The sequence below is a fragment of the Pteronotus mesoamericanus genome, unplaced genomic scaffold (genome assembly GCF_021234165.1).
Source record: "Pteronotus mesoamericanus isolate MK-2021 breed Mesoamerican mustached bat unplaced genomic scaffold, CSHL_Meso_final contig_35, whole genome shotgun sequence".
In the NCBI taxonomy this organism is placed as follows: domain Eukaryota; kingdom Metazoa; phylum Chordata; class Mammalia; order Chiroptera; family Mormoopidae; genus Pteronotus; species Pteronotus mesoamericanus.
In genome coordinates, this window is record NW_026555139.1 from 3,364,727 (window position 1) to 3,387,944 (window position 23,218).

A 23,218-nucleotide genomic window follows, 5' to 3' on the forward strand; every position below is an offset into this window, starting at 1 on the left:
TAGTCATCTCATACTCCCTTTTTCCTATCTTATTATATTCTTAATCTCTCTTCATCTTTATTAATCTTTGTTCAATTGTGGTTGATGTGCTGATGTAATAGAGGGGTTCTTTTTGCTTGCATGTATTTAATTTTCTGGAATACTACTTTGTTAACCAACACCTATACAACAGCATACAAAATGAGATGGGAGTTGTGACTACCAGTGAGCCATCTGGAAGGGAATACCCACCAACAAAGGAGCCACCAACAAGCAAAGGCCAAGAACAAGAGAGCCCACACAAACTGAATAAATGACCTCCGTAGACATCCAGAAAATGAGATCAATGAGACTGCACCAATGAATCCCACAGAACTTCTACCACAGAAGTCAACCACACAAAGATAGGCAGGCAAAGCAGAGCACCCTGAGATACAGAAAGAAACAAAAAGAGTCACCTAAAATGGTGAGACAAAGAAGGAACCCCTAGTTGAAAGGAATAGAAGCATCCTTAGGAAAAGAGTTAAATGAAATTGAGGCAAACAATCTATCAGACATAGAATTCAGGTTATAAGGATGCTCAAAGAATTCAGTGACAATGCAAGGAACTGAGTGGGTACTACAACAGCATGGGAAAGGAAATAGAAACTATAACCAAGAACCAGGTAAGAAATGAAGAATACAATATCTGAAATTAAGAAAAAACAAAAAACAAATAACACTAGAAGGAATTACGAACAGGCAGGATGAAGCAGAGGATAAAATCAGTGAGCTGGAAGACAAGGTAGAAACAAATACCCAGGCAGAGCAACAAAATGAAAAAACCTTCAAAAAGTATGAGGATAATTTAAGGGTACTTCAGGACAACATGAAACATAACAACATTTTCATCATTGGGATACCAGAAGGAGAAGAAAAGGAGCAACAGATAGAAAAACTGCTTGAAAAAATAATGACAGAAAATTTCCCTAACTTGGAGAGGGGAGAAGCCATGCAAGTTCAGGAAGCAGAGGGTCCCAATCAAGATGAACCCAAACAGGCCCACTCCAAGACACATCATGATAAAAATGTCAAATGTTAAAGACAAAGAGAGAATCATAAAGATAGCAAGGGAGAAACAGTAACATGCAAGAGAGCTCTGATAAGGCTGGCAGCTGATTTCTTAACAGAAATACTACAAGCCAGAAGGAAATGGCAAGGAATATTCCAAATAATGAAAAGCAAAGGCCTGCAATCAAGACTCCTCTACCCAGTAAGGCTGTCATTTAAAGTGGAAGATGAGGAGATTTTGGACAAGATGGCAACATAGACAGATATACATTGCCTCTTTGCACAGCCACATCAAAATTACAACTAAAATATTGAAAAACTATCACTCAGGAATATCAGAAATTGAGTTGAATAGAAGTCTGACAACTATGGAATTCAGGAAACCACATCCATCCAGACTGAGAGGAGGAGCATGGACATAGAACAGGCTGGCCCCACACTCACATGGATAAAAATTCATGAAGGATATCTGGGGAGCCAGGAGTCCCAGACCCACAGCAGGCCCCCTATCCCAGGACTCCAGTGCCAGGAAGATAAGTCCCCACAACTTCTGGCTGCGAAAAACAGTGGGAATTGTGTTGCTAGAGGAAGCTGCTGGAGCCCTAAGCAGTTCTTCTTGGGGGAACCCACACACAGGCTCACCTACTCAGACTTTCTCCAGCTCAGCTCCAGCACCAGGGTGGCAGCTTGAAGGACATAGATGGTATACAGGGAGAGAGTGAAGTATCTGGCATCAGGATGAACAGAAGCCATTGTCCCTTTTCTGATCCCTCCCCACTCAGAACTGGCAGGCTGGTGCCATATCTGAGACTCCGTCAACCGTGCTAATACTGTGGGAGATCCACAGAGGCTCTTACCCAATTTATGGGCCCACTCAAGTTCCATAACAATGGCTGGTCTTGGTTCCTAAATCCTATCAAACAAATAACAGCTCTTTGTAGTGAGTCCTAGAGCTGCAGCCAGGTTAAAGTCTGAGCTTGGTTTCACTGAGGAATGTCTAAGCATAGCACAAGCAGCAACTATCTCAGATTTCTTTACAGTTCAGGCAGGGTGCCCAGGTCAAAACACAGGTCAGGGCTGAACTTGGCTTGCACCACATGGGAAACCTCAGGACCAACACAACCAGTGGGCAACTACAGTTCCCATCAGAGCACCTGCAACATTCACCTGCACAGGTGATTCTCCATGGACTGCAGAGGTTGGTGGTCAGTGGTCACAGACCATTCTTGCAGCTCACTGGTCTGGGTAAATCCCTCCCATTGATCTGCCAGCAACAACCAAGTGTCAACTAAAAGAGGAGGGTGGACTCAGCACACACAAAAGGCACACCTCGAGTATCCAGATTAGGTGATAGGGGAGGCTGTGCCACTAGACCCTTACAGGACACTTACTACATTAGGCCACACTACGAAGACATGGAGTCAAAGCAGCTGTACCTAATACATAGAAATAAACACAGGGAGGCTGCCAAAATGAGGAGACAGAGAATCATGGCTGAAATGAAAGGACAGATAAAACTCCAGAAAAAGAACTAAACAGAATGGAGATAAGCAATCTATCAGATGCAGAGTTCAAAACACTGTTTATAAGGATGCTCAAGAAACTTAGTGAAGACCTTAGAAGCATATAAAATACCCAGCCAGAACTGAAGGATACACTTAATGAAATAAAGAACAACTTACAGGGAAACAACAGTAGAACAGATAAAGCAGAAATCAAATAAACAATTTGAAACATAAGGGAGCAAAAAACAACCACACAGAATTACAAGAAGAAAAAAGAATAATAATTTTAAAAAAGATTAGGATTGTATAAAAAACCTCTGGGACAACTTGAAGAAGTCCAACATTTGCCTCATAGGGTTGCCAGAAAGACAAAAGAAAGAGCAAAAAACTGGAAATCTATCTGAAAAAATAGTGAAAGAAAACTTTCCTAACTTGAGGAAGGAAATAGACATGCAAGACTAGGAAGTTCAGAGAGTCCAAATTATGATGGATGCAAAGAGGCCCACTCAAGACACATCATTATTAAAAGGTCAAAGATTAAAGATAAAGAGAGACTTCTAAAAGCAATGGAAAAAACTTAGTTATCAGAAGGTTGCCAGATAGGAGAGGGGGAGGGAAAGACTAAGCAAATAGGTATGTAGATTAAGAAGTACAAATAAGTAGTTACAAACTAGCCATGGGGGTGTAGAGCACAGTATAGGAAATAGAGTAGCAAAAGAACTTATATGCATGACCCATGGACATAAACAATGGTGGGAGAATTGGATGAGGGAGTAGGAGACACTAGGTACACACAGGCAGAGGAGAAAAAAATCAAGAAAATTATAATAGCATAATCAATAAAATATAACTAAAAATAAATGAATAATTACATACATACAAAAAGTGGAGAGCAAAATGAGGAATTTTCCAGACAAAAGAAAACAAAAAGAATACACGTCCACCAGACCAGCTCAAAAGTCAAGACAGATCAATTTAAGAAACAGAAGCAAAAAGGAAGAGTCTCACAAATAATGAGAAGACAAAGAAACATCACCCAATCAAAGGGAAAGGAGGAATACCAGAAAGAGAACTAAATGAAATAGAAGCAAGTAAATGATCAGATATTGAGTCCAAAACAATGGTTCTAAGGAAGCTCAATGAGCTCACTGAGTTCAGGGAGAATTACCGAAAACTACAGAGAAAATCTGAGGAACTCATTACAAACTAAATCAGCATGAAAAAGGACAGAAATTACCAAAAAAGAGGCAAGAGGAAATGAAGAATACAATTCCTGAATGAGGAACGCAGTAGAAGGAATCAAAGGAGGCTTGATGAAGCAGAGGAATGAATCAGCAAGCTGGATGACAAAGTAGATAAAAGCTCTGAGACAGATCAAGAAAATAAAAAAGGCTAAGAAAGAATGAAGAGGTGTTCAGGGAAAATGCAGGACAACCTGAAACTTAGAATAGCTATTATCCATATAATAGCAATACCAGAGGGAGAATAAGAGGAGCAAGAGATACAAAACTTGTTTGAAAAAGTTATGATGAAAAGCTTCTCTAATTTGAAGAGCAAAAAAGTCACACAAGTCCAGGAAGCACAGAGGATCCCTTTCAATAGGAAACTAAGGAGGCCCACTCCAAGACACATCATAATTAAAATGGCAAATATTAAAGACAAAGAGAAAATCTTAAAGGCAGCAAGGGAGAAACAGGGAGTAACATACAAGAGAGCCCATATAAGGCTAGCATCTGACTTCTCAACAGAAACACTACAAGCCAGAAGGGAATGGCAAGAAATATTCCAAGTAACAAAAAGCAAAGTCCTGCAACCATGACTGCTCTACCCAGCAAGGATCTGTATTAAAATGGAAGGCAAAATAAAGAGCATCCCAGACAAAAGAAGGCTAAAGAATAAATCTCCACCAAACCAGCACTGCAAGAAATGGTAAAGAGACTGCTTTACGAATATGATAAAAGAGTGAGAAAGAGAGGAACACAGGTACAAAGGGAAAAAATGAATTAGTACCTATCAATAATAACTTTAAATGTAAATGGATTAAATGCTCCAATCAAAAGACATAGGGTAGCTGAATGGATAAGAAAACATAACCCACACATATCCTGCCTACAAGAGACCTACCTCAGAACAAAGGACCTACATAGACTGAAAGTAAAGGGACGGAAAAAAAGATTCCAAGCAAATGGGCAGGAAAAAAAGCAGAGGTAACAATACTTATAACAGACAAAATAGATTTCAAAACAAAGGCCAAAAAAAAGAGACCCAGAAGGACACCTCATGATACTCAAAGAAAGAATCCATCAAGAAAACATAAACATTGTCAACCTATATGTACCCAATATAGGAGCACCAAATATATAAGGAAAATCCTAGAGAACTTCAAGAAAACTATAGACTGCAATACACTGATAGTAGGGGATTTTAACATCCCACTGTCAAAACTGGATAGATCTTCCAAAGAAAATATCAACAAGGATATTGTGGAACTGAACAACGCATTAGATCAAATGGACTTAACTGATTTTATTTTATATATATTATATATTATATATATATAATATATTTTATATATATATAATATATATATGTGTATATATATAGTCTCCTTTCATTCCAAAGAAGCAAAATACATGTTCTTTTCAAATGCACATGGAACATTTTCAAAGATAGGTCACAAAATAAGCTTTAGCAAATTCAAGAAAAATGAAATCATAACAAGCATTTTCTCAGACCACAAGTGCTTGAGACTAGAAACCAACCTCAAGGGAAAAACAAAAACATGCAACTCCTGGACACTGAATAACATGTTATTTAACATGAATGGGTCAATAATGAGCTCAAAGAAGAAATCAGAAAGTTTCTGGAAACAAATGAAAATGAACACACAACAATCCAAAACCTATGGGACACAGCAAAGGCAGTCCTGAGAGGGTAGTTCATAGCAATACAGGCTTACCTAAAAAATACAGAAACAATTCAAATAAACAACCTAACCCTACAGCATCAATAACTGGAGAAACAACAACAAACAGAGCCCAGAGCAAGTAGAAGGAAGAAAATAAAGATCACAGCAGAACTAAATGACATAGAGACTAAAAGCACAATTTAAAGGACCATCTAATTCAGGAGCTGGTTCTATGATAAGATAAACAAAATTGACAGGCCTTTAAGCAGACCCATCAACAAAAAAGGGAAGAGGACCAAAATAAATAATATCAGAACTGAAAGAGGAGAAATAATAACTATTACCACAGAAATACAAAGGATTGTAAGAAATTACTATGAACAATTAAATGCCAAGAAATTTGAAAACCTTGATGAAATGGACAAATTTATAGAAAAATATAGCCTTCCAACACTGAATGAAGAAGAAGCAGAAAGCCTGAACAGGCCAATAACAGCTGGGGAAATTGAAGCAGTAATCAAAAAACACTGGGTACACAAAAGCCCTGGACCAGACAGTTTCACAGGAGATTTTACAGAATATTTAAGGAAGAGCTAACCCCTATCCTTCTCAGAGTATTCCAAAAAATCCAAGAAGAGGGAAGACTCCAAAACTCTTTTAATGAGGCCAGCATCATCCTAATACCAAAACCACATAAAGACACAATGAAGAAAGAAAGCTAGAGGCCAATATCGCTGATGAACATAGATGCTAAAATCCTTAACGAAATATTGGCTAACTTCATCCAGCAATACTATAAAAAGGTCTTGCACCACCACAATCAAGTGGGATTCATCCCAGCGATGCAAGGATGGTTCAATATTTGCAAATCAGTAAATGTAATACATCACATAAACAAAAGGAAAGACAAAAACCACATGATTATAACAATAGATACAGAAAATGCATTTGATAAGGTACAACAGCCCTTTATGATAAAAAGAAAAAAAACTCCAGCAAAGTGGTAATAGAGGGGGCATATTTCAGCATAATAAAGGCCATATAAGAAAAACCGACAGTCAACATCATACTCAACAGGCATAAACTAAAAGCTTTCCCACTAAGATAGGGAACAAGACAAGGTTGTCTGCTTTTACCACTTCTATTCAACATAGTATTGGAAGTCCTAGCCACAGCAATCAGAAAAGAAAAAAAAATAAAAGACATCCGAATTGGAAAGGAGGAAGTTAAACTATCATTGTTTGCAGAAGACATGATACTGTCCCATAGACTCCATGAAAAAACTATTCAACCTAATAAGTGAATTTGGCAAAACAGCAGGATAAATAGTCAATATTCATAAACAAAGACATTTTTGTATACCAACAATGAAATATCAGAATCAGAAATCAGGAAAAAATCCTCTTTGCTATACCAATAAGAAAAATAAAGTACCTACAAATAAACCAACCAAGGATGCAAAAGTCCTATACTCAGAAAACTACACAGCACTGAAGAAAGAAATTAAGGAAGACACAAATAAATGGAAGCATATACCATGTTCATGAATTGGAGGAATTAACAACATCAAAATGTCCATACTACCCAAAGCAATTGATAGATCCAACAATCCCTATTAAAATACCAATGATGTCTTTCACAGAAATAGAACAAACATTTCAAAAATTTATATGGAACCATAAATGACCAAGAATAGTTGCAGCAATTTTGAGGAAGAACAAAGTAGGAGGGTTCACAATACCTGACATCAAACTATATTACAATGCTACTGTCATCAAAACAGTTTGATACTGGCACAAGAATAGACACACATATCAATAGAAGAGAGGAGAGAGCCCAGAAATAAACCCATATCTCTATGGTCAATTAATATTCAACAAAGGGGTCAGAAGCTTAAAATAGAGTAAAAATAGCCTTTTCAACAAATGGCATTGGGACAGCTGGACAGGTACATGCAAAAAATTGAAATTCAACCACCAACTTACACCATACACAAAAATAAATTAGAGATGGATAAAATACTTAAATATAAGTTGTGACACCATAAAAGTCCTAGAGGAGAACATAGGCAGGAACCTCTCAGATATCCCACGCAGCAATGTTTTCACCAATATGCCCCCTAGAGTAAGGGACATAAAGGAAAAAAATAAATATATGGACTTCATCAAATTAAAAACTTTCTGCATGGCCAAAGAAAATATCAGAAAAATTAAAAGGGAACCAACCATATGGGAAGATATATTTGCCAGTGATATCTCAGAAAAGGGTTTGATCTCCAAAATATATAAAGAACTTATATGACTCTGCTACAGGAAGACAAACAACAGAATAAAAAATGGGCAAAGAACCTGAACAGACACTTCTCCAAGGAGGACATACACAAGGCCCAGAGACATATGAAAAGATGTTAATCATCACTAGCCATCATAGAAATGCAAATTAAAACCACAATGAGATACCACTTAACACCAGTCAGAATGGCCATCATAAACAAATCAATAAACAAGTGTTGGCAAGGTTGTGGAGAAAAGGGAACCCTAGTACACTGTTGGTGGGAATGCAGACTGGTGCAGCCACTGTGGGAAAAAGTTGGAATTTCCTCAAAAAGCTAAAAATGGAACTGCCTTTTGACCCAGTGATTCCACTGCTGGGATTTTACCCTAAGAATCCCGAAACACCAATTCAAAAGAACCTATGCACTCCGACGTTCATAGCAACACAATTTACAATAGCCAAGTGCTGGAAGTAACCTAAGTCCCATCAATAAATGGTGGAATAAGAAACTATGGTACATTTACACAATGGAATACTATGCAGCTGAAAGAAAGAAAGAACTACTACCTTTTGAGGCAGCATGAATGGAACTGGAGAACATTATGCTAAACAAAATAAGCCAGGGGTGAAGAACAAATACCATATGATGTCACCTATAGGTGGAACATAATCAACAAAACAAACGTGCAAGAAAAATATAACTGGCAACATTGAAAGGAAAAACAAACTGCCAGTAATGAGAGGGAAGAGGGTAATGGGGAAAAGAATAGGAAGTGTCAAATCAAGGAACATGTATAAAGGACCCATGGACAAAGCTAAAGTGGGGAAGGATTGAGTGTGGGAGGTGGGGGTGGGTGGGGCAGGGGAAAGTGGTCAAGGGAAAATGGAGACAAAGGTATTTGAACAATAAAAACAAAGAACATTAAAAGAAGAAATATTTGATAAATTATGTTTTAAAAAAGAAAAATTAATGTTTTAGGCAAAAAATAGGTACCATTGTATTATTTATGTGTGAAAGCAACCTAAATGTCTAAAAATAGTGGATTAATTGAGGAAGTGAGGTAAATCTGCATAATTGAATATTATACAGTATTAAAATATTTAAAGAGTGAAATTTCATAGGGAAATGTTATAATATTGAAGAAAATGGGGAAATCACATGAAATTGCACATACAATGTGATTTTAATGGTATAAAAATATCTGATGTAATTAATTTTACTAATTGCCTTTTCTGTATGTTATACATTTTGTTTCTGTATCAAACTTTTCTATATTTTCTATATTTCCTACAATGGCATTTCATTATATTTGTCAAAAAATATATATAGTGTTTTGTCTTTAAAGAAATACAATAGCATTTTGTTCTTAGATTTGGAGGGAAACCCCAGAACCATTTATTACCTCCTCCAGGGTTTCTTGTAACAGATATCTTGCCTGGAAGAGTCTAGGTCCCACTGCTGTGGCATCTTCATCTGTCACATCACAACTGTGCCCAGAGCCTTGCATGTTCTCCAGTTTGATTCCCAGAGAATCCTGTCCAGTGCCTGTCTTTTGATGAGTAAACCCAGTTGCACTGAAATCTGACCTCAACCCCCAGGTGTAGAATTGGAACCGTACCCACTTTCTGCCCACAGTCTTGGTCCTGCCAGGTAGAGGAGTAAGTTGGACTTGCCACCAGGTAGAGCCCAGGCTCCCAGAAATGGGGAGCCTGCCTCTGGCCTGCATCTTTTTACATACTTAGAAGTAGGTGTACAAAGCAGGTGACTCAACATATCCTCCGCCTCACATGGAATTAACTAACTTTTAATTTAGTTCAGCTCATAGACTCAGTTCTAAAGTTGAGGGTAGGGCGGAGGAGGGTGGGTGATAGTTAAATGAGGGTGTGGGCGAGGTACAGGTGAATGCAGAAAATTTTTGAGAGCAGGCCAGAGCAATTGGGAAACTTCCCTCTAGTGCACAAAGCTTTCTGCTAACATCCTTTCCAAGCCTCCGCCCACCACCACTTAGAAAGTCAACAGATTACTCCGCTGGGCAGTAGGTCCCCCACCCCCACCCCCACCCGTAACCGCTCTAACTCCTGAAACATTCTTGCTGTGGAGTCCACATCTTTTACTTTAGGACTTCCAGCCATTGGTCCATTCCCATAAGCTATCTTCAAACAAGCCTAACTCCTTTCCCATCGTTCATCCAGCCACCCAGCCCCTCGTCTTTGAAAGCTGGCTGACTTCCTCCAGACAACCCTAAAGTGTCCAGATTTGGGTTTTCTTGTCCTGGCCTCCCTCTCTCTGGCTGCTCTGCCTTCCACTATATAATGTCAATTTCACAGCCTGGGCGTGGATGGCATCTGTCTCATCTAGGTACCCACCTGTACCCTGCCCAGAGTGACATTCAACAAAGCCTGTGGAAGAAGCAATGCTGAGGGAAGTCTCAGATCACCCTCAGTGTCAGTTCGCATGCAACCTCCTCCAGAAAGCCTCCATGACTCCCCAGGTGCGGTATTCTTCCTGCTGTGGACTTCCAGACCACACAGTATGGGTCATTGTTTCTGTCGCTCGGCCTTCCACGCACACTGGGAATTTGATGAGAGCATGCGTGTTGCGGGGTCCAGGGAGCCCAGCCCTATCCCCTCACTGGAGCCTGGCAGTGAGGGGACTGAGGCCAGAAGTGGGAGGGAAGAGTAGTAACCGCGAATGAAAGGCTGAGTGGATGGATGGATAACTGGATGACAGATGAGGTTGCCTCAGTCCCCTTAGTACTAAAACAAACGTCAAGTCACGTAGATGAACGCAGGAATGGGTAACTCCTCCAGCATCCAAGGCAGTCCTCTCCAGGTTAGAGCGGCAGGAGGGCAGGGTGCGGCAGACTGTGGCCCGGCTGGGGGCGGGCCTGGGGCGGGGCTGGGACAGTGCGCAGGGAGAAAACGGCGCTGGGTCCGGGTGAGCTGCAGACGCCCGGGGACCAGCGTACAGAGGCTACAAGAGCTCGCTGAGCCCACTGCCCGCTGCGATCGCCCGCCGCCATGCCCTCCTACACAGTTACCGTGGCCACCGGCAGCCAGTGGTTCGCTGGCACCGACGACTACATCTACCTTAGCCTCGTGGGCTCTGCAGGCTGCAGCGAGAAGCACCTGTTGGACAAACCCTTCTACAACGACTTCGAGCGTGGCGCGGTGAGGGCGCGCGGCTGGATAGGGCAGGGGCCCCTTAGGACCATGGGGTGAGGGGATGGGGAGGGGGGCCCAGGCAGAGGAATCTCGAGACCTATCGGAGCGGCCAGGACCCAGCCAGCAATCTCTCTGGGAGACCTGGACCGTTTGGAAGCTTGTCCAGGGCCCTGTCGAACCGGCTGGGACCCACGATCGAGGGCTTTTCCAGGGCGAGGCTCTTCTCCCAAGGGATCAGGGAAGATGAAAGGTTTGTTCTCCATTTCACAGATAAGGGCCAGAGCCTCTGAGAGACCCCGAAACTAGGCAAGTACTATGGGCAGTGTCACTAGTACCCCACTTCCTAGGGGTCCTTCCATGGGCTGGGGGAGAAGAGTCATAGTCGTGGACACTGCAGGTCCTTGTTCTGCTGTGAAGCACAGATGGCACCTCAGAGCAGCTGCCAGCTGTGGCAGAAAATGCAGGTCTGGGGACCTGGAGGACTGAGTTCCATCTGGGCCTGACCACTTGCTCTGTCTCCTCTCTGGGCTTCAGTTTCCCCAAATCCAAAATGATAGGGTTGGCTTCAGGCAGCTCCAGTTTTCCTGGGTGACCCCAGGCTGGGTTAGTGGCCTAGAGTGGCCCTAACAGATGTCTTCACAACACAATGGCTTCAGGACTGGTCCCCAGGGGAATTTAGAGGGAAGGAACAAGAGAATCCAAGCAAGGAGAAGCCTGGCAAACCTGAAGGTTGTCATTGACTCCCAGCAGAGTGTATATCAGGGAGTATTCCACCTGAGGTGTGAGGGCTCAGTGGAAGAAGGGGGAATGGGACTTCCCTTCTCCCCTCTTCACTGGAGACCTGAAGCTGGGGGAGTTTGGGAAGCAAAAGGAGCCAATGTTTATTGCACCTCTAGTCTGTGGTGCCTGGTGCTGTGTGAGGGCAGGCACAGATGTCCTTACTCAAACAGGATCCTGATGCTGGCCTGGGCATGAATTCTAGCCCTGTGAACATGACAGGTCACAGTTCTCATGGCCTGTGTTTAGTAATATGTCCAGCCCAGTGGCAAGCACATAGACAGTGCTCAGTAAATGACTATTATGATAGTCCCAACACACTGCAGTGCCCATAGATTATCTGTTACCTGCTATCACCACCAGCTCCTGAAAGTGACCAAAGAAACGTAGACTTCACAAAATTGTCTTGCCACCACTTAGTTGACTATAAGTTTGAATCGTATAAAGTTGCTCAGAGTTGATGATGTTTAAAAGACAAAATGACAATTTCATATGTCTCAACCAAATACTTATTGGATAAAATTTGATGTGTGTTTTAGGTCTCTGGAGCCTAAAACATTTTCCAGATTCCAGCCTGAAAGCGGGCTTGATTCCTACCCTGGAGCCTAAGAAACTCACTATAAGCCAACTGGGCACTTAGCCAAGTTCAGCATACAGGGTAGGGCAAAAGTAAGTTTACAATTGTGAACAGAGCAGAATAGTTTATTCTTGTATTATTTATTGATTATTGTATTATTTTCCATATGAACTGTAAATCTACTTTTGCCCCACCCTGTATTAGCTTGGCTTGAGCTCCCTTCACTAAGGGTTAGGTGTTGAGTATAAGAACAAACTCCTATTGCTTGGTTTCCCTAACCAGGGAACATTCCTGGGAATGGAGGTACAGTAGAGATAATTAGTCATCCATTTGAAACGACACCCTCTGTCATTTCTGAAGCACCTTCATTTATTTCTATTATTTATGGATTCCCCCAACACCTCAGGGAAGAGAACAGGATACAGACTATTTCCCTTTTATGAGTGGACCACAATGGGCCCTGTTCTCCTCCACGGACTGAACACATCAGTGTGCTCACTGTGCAGTGCAGGGCACCCATGTGTGCCTTCTCCCCAGAAGAGACACAGTGGTGTGGTCATAATGGGTTGTTGGTTGGAAGAGGGATGCAAGCACTGTTCTACTTGTTATTTCCCTCCCTCCGTCTGTCTTCTAAGCCCTGAGAATTCATTCAAATGCCATTGTGATTTAACACCTCAGTGAGTGTCTCAGAGGCAAATTTCAGGAGAGGTTTTCATGTCACATTTCCACTGGGGTGGCAGAGAGCAAGTCAGGGGGGTTGCTGCAGTGCAGAGAAACCAGCTGGCTCTGAAGTGCTCTTTAAAAAAAAAAAATCAGCTTTTGAGAAAGTTCCTGTTGATGCAAAGTTACTCCACATTTTGTCTTGCACAGCCCAGAGTGACTTCCTCATTCTCCAGCCAATTCCCCTTTAAGGACAATCCGTCCCTTTTGAGTAAAGGTGAAAGAAAAAACTTAAGAGGAAATACTTGCTGAGAAGATAAAGCTATCCCATTTTACTTGAAAAGTGTTACAGTCATTATGGTTAATAACAGTAAAGATTATTTCAGGTAGCAAATTCAATCATTTCCAAGTCATTAGCTGGTCAACATCCCTTATTCTTCCTTGGTAAAATAATGGACAGGACTGATTTTTTTCTCAATAAATTGAGTCACAGATCCCTGATTATTTTCATCAGTTTTGCAGAGTGATTTAGGACAGCACTGGGAGTTGTAGTCTCCACAGGAAAGACTGTCCTGTAAACAGTCACACCTTCACTGGCTCCTCACTGTCTACTGAGAAAAGCCCAGATTTTGTACCTGAAGAGCCCAGAGACTAGCCCAAGTATGGGAAGTTTAACAAAGTGATGTGTTTCTTTAACCCTGTTGACTTAAAGTAATTCAAGTAAGATGGGATGACTTTAATAGATCAGAATATTTCTGGGAAATCTTACTTGACCCATTTTCATTCTATGACAGCACTTTAGGAAAACAGAAGGCAATATATTATCTGGAAATATATTCCATAAGGGTAAACAATTCATATAATTGTACATACTTCTTAAATATATTCAGTGAATATTCTTGTAGTATATTCATGAATAATACATTCTAGAATACCTCATTCTCATAATATATTAATGAAGAATAAATGTTTCCTTTTGACCTATAATCTCTATCTCCCAGTTTTCCGTCTCTGTCCCCTCTCTTTCCTGCAGTCTGCCTCCTCTCTTTTCTTCCCTTTCTCCCTCTACTCCCTATTCCTCACAGTCCCCCAAAGTCTCCTATTTCTCTCCTCTTATCTGCTCAAATTTTTCCTTTCACTATCTCCTTCTTCCTCTTTCCCCCTCAATATCCCTAGCCACTATTCCCTTTCTCTTTCTCTCTGCCCCAGTTTCTCCCATGTCCACCCCTTAATCTCCCTCTTTCTGATCCTTAACATCTTCCTCTCTCCCTGAAACCCTACCAGCCCCTTATGAGCCCTCCAAGATGGGTGTCCCAGGCTGGGCCATTCCATGACTCTCCTCTGTCCTTGCCCCAGCAGAGATCCCTGCTGCAGCAACAGCAGGGATCTGGGGGCAGAGACAAATGAAACATTTCTTAAAATACTGATATAAAATTCAAATGAAAAATGGCCAGCTAACACTTTGCTGAAATATTCATAAAAGAGTTGACAGCAACAGGTGAAATGAGCAAAGTGGCCCTCCCATAAAATGAGACTGGTGAATTGCGTGTTTTCCTGGCTCCATCTCTCTCCAGCATCTGACCACAGCACCTGCCACCTCTGCCCCAAGGAGCACTATGCTCCAGCCACCTCCTCCCCACCTCGCGGATCTTGCTCTCCCCTTTTCTATAACCAAAATGCCCTGCCCATCCTTCTCCTCCCATTCACCTCACCTCTGAAATCTTACCAAGTCCCAAGAGCTGCCTCAAATATCATCTCTTAAGAAGTTTCTATGTCCTTCTATCCCACAGTGTCCCTTCATATTCCATGAAGAAGGTGAGCCAGGGCTCAGAGCCAGGGCTCAGAGCCAGGTCATTGGCTCCCAGTCCAGGGCTTTTCCCACCATGTGGCTACAGGGACAGTGGGAGGAACCTGGACTGGCTGTCAGACAGGTATGGATTGTAATCACAGGCCCACAATTACACAAAGGCATGGCAGCTTCCTAACCTCTCTGAGCTTCAGTTTTTTTCTGTAAAATGGGAACCATCCATGCAGCCATACACATGTACGGTATTTATCGAGGGCCTGTATGGGCCATCCACTGTTTATAGTGTCCACTCCTGAATGGACATGAAAATTCAAAGTGCAGGGCAAATAGACAACAAACATAGCAGCCACCTCGGCACTGGCCCATGGAGAGGAAGGAGTAAGGTTGGACCTTCCTAAGATCTGACTTTGCTGTTTATGCTTGGGATCCTGCAATCTTCTGGGAGGCCTTCCTGTCCTCTGTGGCTCTCCAATAGTGACTCCATTAGATGCCAAAGCCACAGTCACCAGACTTTGTCCCTAAAACACTTCCTGAATTGAGTGGGGCTGAACTCCTCAAGCCCTTGTTCTCCCCCTATAACACTGAGTCTGAAGCCAGAGGCAAGTCAGACTGGCTGGCATGTCCCTCTTGCACTGCCAAAGACCCTGTCTGATGACATGTGGAATCCCTGTGAGTTTGTTCAGTCTGTTTTTCCGGGGTGAAACTTCAAATCCCTCTGCCAGGCCTGCATGGGTGGGTGGGGAAACTGGTGGGTCCCTTTCTCCTATGACTCCACCACAGGTTTGTTGAAGGGTGACCTTGCTCTCCACTCCCTCAGAGAAGTGGCTCCATCTTTCCCTTGTCAGTCACCATCACTAGCCAGACATATGGCCTTTCTTCTGAGGATCACCCAAGTCCTGGGGAGACTTCCTGAGCCTCATCTCCCTTTCTTGTGCATCCCAAGGTGCTGAGCTCTTCCTTCCCATGAGAGTGTCCACCAAAATGTTCATGGCACCTGTTACTTGAGAATGGCTATCCCCTCTCCCTTAGTCCCAGTCTTCCTGGCATCAACCCCCAGGACACCTTCAGCCCCCTCCAGCCTCTCAGGACCACAGAAAAGCCACTTCCCTTGGAGGAGCCACCCACAGCCCAGACCCAGGCCTCACCACACACTGACTTCCCTTTCTCAGCCTGTACGGCCAGCACTGAAAGCACCTTCTCCACCTTCACAGAAATTCACTCCAGGTTTTGAGCCAAGAAGTTCAAACTCCATAGGCTTAATTTCTTCCTACCACATCTATTTATGGGTGTGTGTAGAAGGGATGGACCTCAGTGCAGGGGCTCATGTTAGCTCACAGCTGTTTGCAGGAAGTGTGGGGGCCTGCTGCCCTGTGACCCAACCCCCAGGAGCCAGGGAGGGAGGGCTAGGTGGCTCTGATGCATACCACAGCCAAGTGACCTGTGCCATTGGAGAAACGAGCTTACTCAGACCTAACATTTGGATTTCTTGATGGCCTTGAAAACTAGGCATCAACTCCCCTTGATAAATGAAGAAACATAGCCTCAGGGAGTAAATCAATTTGCTGAGACCTAGAGTCAGTCACCTTGGGACCCCCTGAGGCTGGCCATGCTGCCCTGACACCTGGCTTACCTCAACCTCTGTCCCTAACTTCCCTCCTCCCCACTCCTGTGGGGATTTCTCTATTGGGTTCTGCATCTCCAGGGCAGGCAGGATCCAGAGTGGGATTCTTGCCCTGCCAGAACTTTTCTGCGTGGTCTACTGGTGTTTCAACTCAGGGGTCTCTCTTCTCATCCCAGCCCCAGAAGTTACCCAATCAGAGTTGTGTTCTTCTTTTCTTTCCCCTCCTTCTAGCTGCTCAGGTCATCCAGCCCTGTATTGGAACTCCTCTTTTAACTCTGCACCCAGAACCTGCAGGCTTCTCCCTAGGAATCAGACAGGCCCTGTAGTACAGACAGCACCCCTCCCCAAGTTCTCATAGGCCCTGGGGGTCAGCACATGTTGTAAGGCAAAAGGCTTCTTTCACCTTGCAGGATGAAGCATTCTGGCAGACAGATGTGTTCAAACAGCTGTTAGAGACCAAGAAGTGTCCCCCCGCCGCTCCCTCCCATCCACACACCTGGCTCCTTAGTCCTCAGAACCCAGGCTAGACCACAGGGCATAATAAGATTTCTGCTTTCTAACCACAGGTGTCTTGCATCATTGGCAACCACGACATGCAAACTGCTCACTGTGCTCGAAGCCAAGAGAGTGTTTGCTGAAAATATCCAACTTCTCATTCCACTTAGGCTGTCCTCTCAGGTTCTGCTTGTGGCTTAGCAAGAGAGGGATTATTGATGCCTGGGGCTGCAAGGAGCATGAACTACCCTGCCTTCCACTTACTTTACTCTAGGTCCTACCACCAAGGAAAAAGCTCCAGGATTGGTGAAATCTGGTTTAGAAAGTGCCTGAGAGGCATGGATTCCAGGGCTTCCCAAACAAACCTGCTGGCCTCTGACAGTCCCAATGCAGTGCTGGAGCCCTCTCACCCTTTCTGTCCATCTGCCCCTGAGAGCTGCTACACAAGTCACCCAAAAGGCAATGGTGCAGGCTCAACACAGAGCTATGGGGAAGGCAGGCATTCTGCAGACATCCTAGCTAAATAAACTCAGTTGGTAATATGCATGCTCGGGAGAACTCAAAGAGTCTCATTTGCCTTTTCTCCTCAGGTTGATTCTTATGATGTGACAGTGGATGAAGAACTGGGGGACATCCAGCTGGTCAAAATCGAGAAGCGCAAGTATTGGCTTCATGATGACTGGTACCTGAAGTATATCACGCTGAAAACGCCCTATGGGGATTACATTGAGTTCCCCTGCTACCGCTGGATTACCGGTGAGGGCGAGATTGTCCTACGAGATGGACGAGGTAAGCAGTTTAGGCCCCTTTCGCTCCCTGAGTCTCCCAGGAACTGAGGGGGTTTGCATATCCCCCTTCTTCAAAGAACTGTATCCATGAGAATAATAACAGTGCCCATCTCTGGCCTGCCTGTGGATTTTCACCTGGAAGCCCTAACCTTCCACTTGCCCCCCAAAGACATTGCTTCTGTCAAGAATCCTGCATCCCTGGTGCAGAACCACCTTTTTTCTCTTCATGTTCCTTGTTGGATTTCTGTTAATCACTGCAAAATAGTTTACTCCTATTCCCCCATGCAGAGCAGGAATGGCAGCTAACTGCAGGCTTCCCTGTTGCCTGATAGAGCAGCAGAGACTCATGGCTCTCGTATTTCTAAGTCCAACTGGCTGCTTCCTGGAGACATGGGTGACTTCAGATCCAACATACAAATGCCAACACTGTCCAGTTCCCTGTGGTGTCTACACAGAAGACTGAGAATGAGGCTTAAGTCTAAAATAGTAGATAGTGTCTCAGAGTGTGGGCTTTAGTAGAGACATACCTGGGTTTGAATATGGACTTGGGCTCTGTCACTTAAAGCTCTGTGACCTGGATCAAGTTGCCTTGGCTTCCTTACAGGCGAAATGGAGATAATAATGCCAATGTCTAGGGTCATAGTGGGAATCTAGTGAGAGGATGCAGTAAAGCACACCACGCAGTGCCTGGCCCCGTACCTGTCCAATACTTGGGAACAATGGTTATTGTCTTTATAATCAAAATGGACCTGAGCCCCTCTTCCTCCCACTGAGCTGGTTTCAAAGTTATCTCATCTGCCATTTCAGAAGTGGAGCAAGTGGCTAAGGGAAGGGTGGGGACAGGTCAGATCATGATTACCCTTTATGCTGTTAGTTAAAGTAAAGCCAGTGAACACAGTCAAGGAATTTGAGTGGCAGGAATTCCAGAGGTCACCTGAAAAAGGGGCTGATAGTAATGCTTCTCCAGCTCTCTAGGTGAAGGGAGGACCAGATTTTTAAAACTTCCATTCCATCACAGACTGATATTTTTGTAAAATACAATAAAAATTAACTACTATAAATGAAATAAAAAACAAGGCAAAAAACACTCAAAATACATGCTCTGTTTTTATTACCAAATGCAACAGTCATAGAATTTTTTCTGGTAAATTTCTCTATAAGTCTGTAAATGCCTACTCTTAGTCTTTGTTCTTACCTTACCGCAGAGCAGCACCCAAGAGTTCTTAGCCCACACTCCTGTCTAGTGGCCAACACCAGAGTAAATTTTGTGATCCTTTTCCTGCCATGAGGTCAGGGGGAAAAAAATCCTAGCTCCACTCATTCAGTTTAGAAATATTCTTGGAGTTTGGTTTCTTAAGTTAAATTCAATGTCAGAAAGAATGGGGTGTGGTGTGTGGCTAGTCTGATAGTTTAAGAACACTTGGTAGAGGAGAACTTTTTCTTCCTTTGTTTTGGCTTTCTTAGTTAAAAAAATGGGGGCAGTTATCATTTTCATTTTATCTACTCTGTGGAACTTCTGTAAATAATAAATGAACTAATGATAGGAAGTATGTTGTAACTAAGAATACTACATGGTGCCATTGACAGAAGCAGCTGTCTCCCTCCTCATTCTATGGACATGTGGCATCTGATTATTCCTGGTCTAGAGTGTGAGCAAACTGAAGGGCCATGACTTGAAGTGAGGCAGAAATTTGACCAGGCCCAGCTGTGACTCACACACAGCAAAGAAGCTGGCGTGCAAGGGGGAGTCATTCAGAGAGCTCACGGCCTTGGCTAATCTTTGCCACCAGCCTCTCTCCTCCTCCATATCAGGCCATCTCTATGAAGAATGGCTTCCATGGAAGTGCCAGACTGTGGTCTGCACGCTTGAGGGTCTTGCTTTTGATGACAGATTTTAGGTTCTTTCTCTTTCAGCAGAAAGTGGGACTTTAGGTTCAACCACTGGTGACTGTGCAGACCAAGCCAGCCCACGGCCCCTGTGCATGGCGGGCCCTGGAGCCCAAGCCCTACTGTGACATCACAAATGGCAGTTTGGGCCTAGATATCTGTGAGTCTGGAAAGTGATGCCACAGACTTGACATTTAGAGAACTGCCCAGTTAGGGGTACATCCCAGGGATACTTGTTACCAGGGAGCCTAGTTACCCTCGGACAAAAAGGGGTCATAATCTTCCCCTTGAAGGACTATAAGTTCAGAGGGAGGGCATGGCTGGTTGTGTGCCTGTGTACTCTCACTCCACCCCTCTGGAGCTGGGGTTTATTAGCACCCAGAGAAAATACACACCTACTTTGAGGTCCCTGCAGGAGGGAGACAGTCACTGGCCTGTCTTCGTAAAGCCCAAAGTGAAAGCAGCCTGGCTTATGCATCTGGACATGATCCTCAGGCCCTAAAGTGCAGGGCTACCAGGCTTGCTGAGTGAGCAGGCAAAAGGAGGAGAAACTAGATTCATCTTTTGTGAAAAGAGTGACTAAGAACATGGGATTTGAGTCTTGTGTTGAAAATCCATTAATTAGGTATGTGACCTTCAGTAAAGTTCAAAGGCAAAGCTATTCAACCTGAGTCTCATTTAACAAAAGAGGGGAGTGTTCTCAGGCTTAAACAGACAATTCATGTAAAGCACTCAGCATGAGCAGGGAGTCTGAGGGAAACCTTAGTATTGGATGTTGTTGTAATTCTTCCTTAGGCTTTTTTCACACTTGTCCTTTTCTCACAGCAAAGTTGCCCCGTGATGACCAAATTCACATTCTCAAGCAGCACAGACGTAAAGAACTGGAAACACGGCAGAAACAGTATAGGTGAGTTATGACATCAGAACAAATGGCCATGGAACCACAGTTTCTTCAGTCTCGGGACAATGGTATGAAATGAATCCTACCCACAGTTTATGGCCCTTCACTACTGGTAAGTAATGACAAAGCACCAGCTCCCTGTAGTCCCCAAGCTCTTCCTGACCATATCCCTCCGAAGAGAGATGATAAAAAGAGTTATAGTAAACACTGGAGATCAACCATATTAGCATTTAGGAGGAATGCAACAGTGAAAGCTTGAACTTACTTGATGTTCTCCCACCTCCAGTTGTAAGTATTACCCCTCACTTTTTATGTCTTCTGCCAATAATTTGCTTATAAAAGTGATACATAATCCAGAAAAAAGATTCACAAACTCTAGCTAACAGACTAAGAAAAAAGAGAGGATACAAAGTATTAAAATTAGAAATAAGAGAGGGGACATCAATACCAACTCATAGAAATTAAAACGAATAAAAGGGAATACAATGAACAACTGTATATCAACCTACTAGATAACTTAGATAAAATGGACTAATTCACAGAAAGATGGAAAATGCCAAAACTGACTCAAACTTCCCACAAAGAAAAACTCAGGCCCAGATGGCTTCACTGGTGAATTCTATCAAACACTAAAAAAAAAAATAACACCAATATTACATAAGCTCCTTCAAAAAATAAAAGAGAAGGGAACAAGTCCTAACTCATTGTCTGAGACAAATATATACCAAAACCAAAAACATTATTAAAAAAACTAATATCTCTTATAAGTATAGATGCAAAAAGTTTCAATAATATACTAGCAAACCAAATCCAGTAGCACATAAAAGCCATTACATTGTACACTATGGCCAGATAGGATTTATGCCAAATATGGAAGGAAGGCTTAACATCCAAAAATCAATTAATGTAGTATACCATATCAACAAACAAGAAAATATTATCGTCTCGGTAGACACACAAGAAAGCAGAATACAAGATTATACACAGAATTCAATTGTTTATATGCTAGCAAACAACAACCTGAAAATAAAAATAAAACAATTTACAATAGCATCAAAAGGAATAAAATATTTATGAATAAATTTAACAAAAGTTTAAGACACAATGAAAACTGCAAAACATTGTTGAAGGTAATTAAAAAATATTTAAATAAAGTGAAAGAAATCTCATGTTCATGGACCAGAGGAGTTAATATTGTTTAAATGGCAATACTCCCCAAAGTGATATAACACAATCCCTGTCAAAATCTCAGCTGACTTTTTTGCAGATGTTGGCAAGCAGATCCTAAACTTCATATTGAAATGCAAGAAATCCAAAATAGTCAAAACAATCTAAAAAAAGAAAAAATGTTGAAGGACTCAGACTTCTCAATATCAAAATTGCTATACCACTTCAGAAATCAAGGCATTGTGGTATGGACATAAGGGCAGACAATGGAATAGAATTGAGAGCTCAGATATAAACCCTTACATTTATAGTCAATTAATTTTCCACAGAGGTAGGGAGACAATTCAGTGGAGGAAGAAGAGTCTTTCAACAAAGGGGACAGGTTAATAGCCACATGTAAAAGAACAAAGTTGGACCTTATCTCACCCCACATCCATAAAGTAACTTAAAATGGATCAAATAGCTAAATGTAAGAGCTACAACTATAAAGCTTTGAAGAAAACATGGATAAACCATAAAAACCTTGGATTTTGCAAAGGATTTTTTGAAAATTACAGTTGATGCCCTGGTTGGTGTGGCTCAGTGGTTTGGGGACCAGCCTGCAAACCAAAGGGTCACCGGTTTGATTCCTAGTCAGGGCACATGGCTAGGTTGTGGGCCAGGTCCCTGGTAGGTGGCACACAAGAGGCAACCACACATTGATGTTTCTCTCCGTCTCTTTCTCCCTCCCTTCCCCACTTTCAAAAAATAAATAAATAAAATCTTTTAAAATATAAATAAAGATGGATCATCAGGTGGGCCCAATGGAATCACAAGCACCCTTTTAAGTGGGAAGTAAAATACAGTTAGAGAAGCAAGCATGGTGCCCTAAGTAGGAGTCCAAGTAACCCCATTGGAAGAGAACCAGGACAGCTTCTAGAAGTTGGCAAATGCAAGAGGTGAACTTCCCTCTGGAGTCACCAGAACGACAGTCCTGCTGACACTTTCACTGTATCCAGGTACAAACTTTTGGGAGCAAGCACTGAATTGGCTAAACGTAAGTCACCTGGCACCTCATGGCTAATCTGGGGCAGGAAAGGAAAAATCTGTAGCAGAAGGCAACAATTTCCTTCAGGACCACACAACTTGGGGGTTTCCAGAAAAGGAAGATGAGTAAACCTAGGCTCTGAGAATAATAAAATGTCCCAGGAATCACCAAGAACCAATGGTAAAGACCGGGAGCTGCTTAAAGCATCTCTCACAGTGATGGAAGTTCTTATTCAAAATGATGTAAAGACTGCAATCCTAGAATTTAGGATTTGAATATTCCTTTGACTGAAAGGCAACATTTCTGAAACACAACAGTCATGCTTTGTGGAAAAAATGTGTTCTTTGTAGGTGACTAACACTGAGGCTTGATCTATATATTAATATAATTTTATATCAATATAATAAAATAATATAAATAAGTATAAAAAGTAAATATTTATAAAATAAAAAATAATGGAACAAAATAATAAAACAATGCATTTTAAATCTCAATCAACATTGATATTCACATAAATTTATAATAATAGGTTTTTCACATTAAAAATTTTAATGAGAGATAATTCAAGACAGTGGAGGAGAGAATGGAAGTCACAATGACCTCCTCCCAGGACCAATCTGGGATTACAAC

The 23,218-nt window shown here is 42.4% G+C and overlaps 1 protein-coding gene across 1 annotated transcript in view; it reads left to right on the forward strand.

Moving 5' to 3' along the window:
• The first annotated feature begins 10,668 nt into the window (after window positions 1-10,668).
• Window positions 10,669-23,218, forward strand: part of ALOX5 (arachidonate 5-lipoxygenase) — a 57,649-nt gene continuing 45,099 nt past the window's right edge. The window contains exons 1-3 of the mRNA XM_054576888.1: window positions 10,669-10,887; window positions 17,409-17,607; window positions 20,319-20,400. Coding sequence (XP_054432863.1) covers window positions 10,738-10,887; window positions 17,409-17,607; window positions 20,319-20,400 — 431 coding nt within the window. The 5' untranslated portion in view covers window positions 10,669-10,737. The remainder of the gene's footprint in view (window positions 10,888-17,408; window positions 17,608-20,318; window positions 20,401-23,218) is intronic.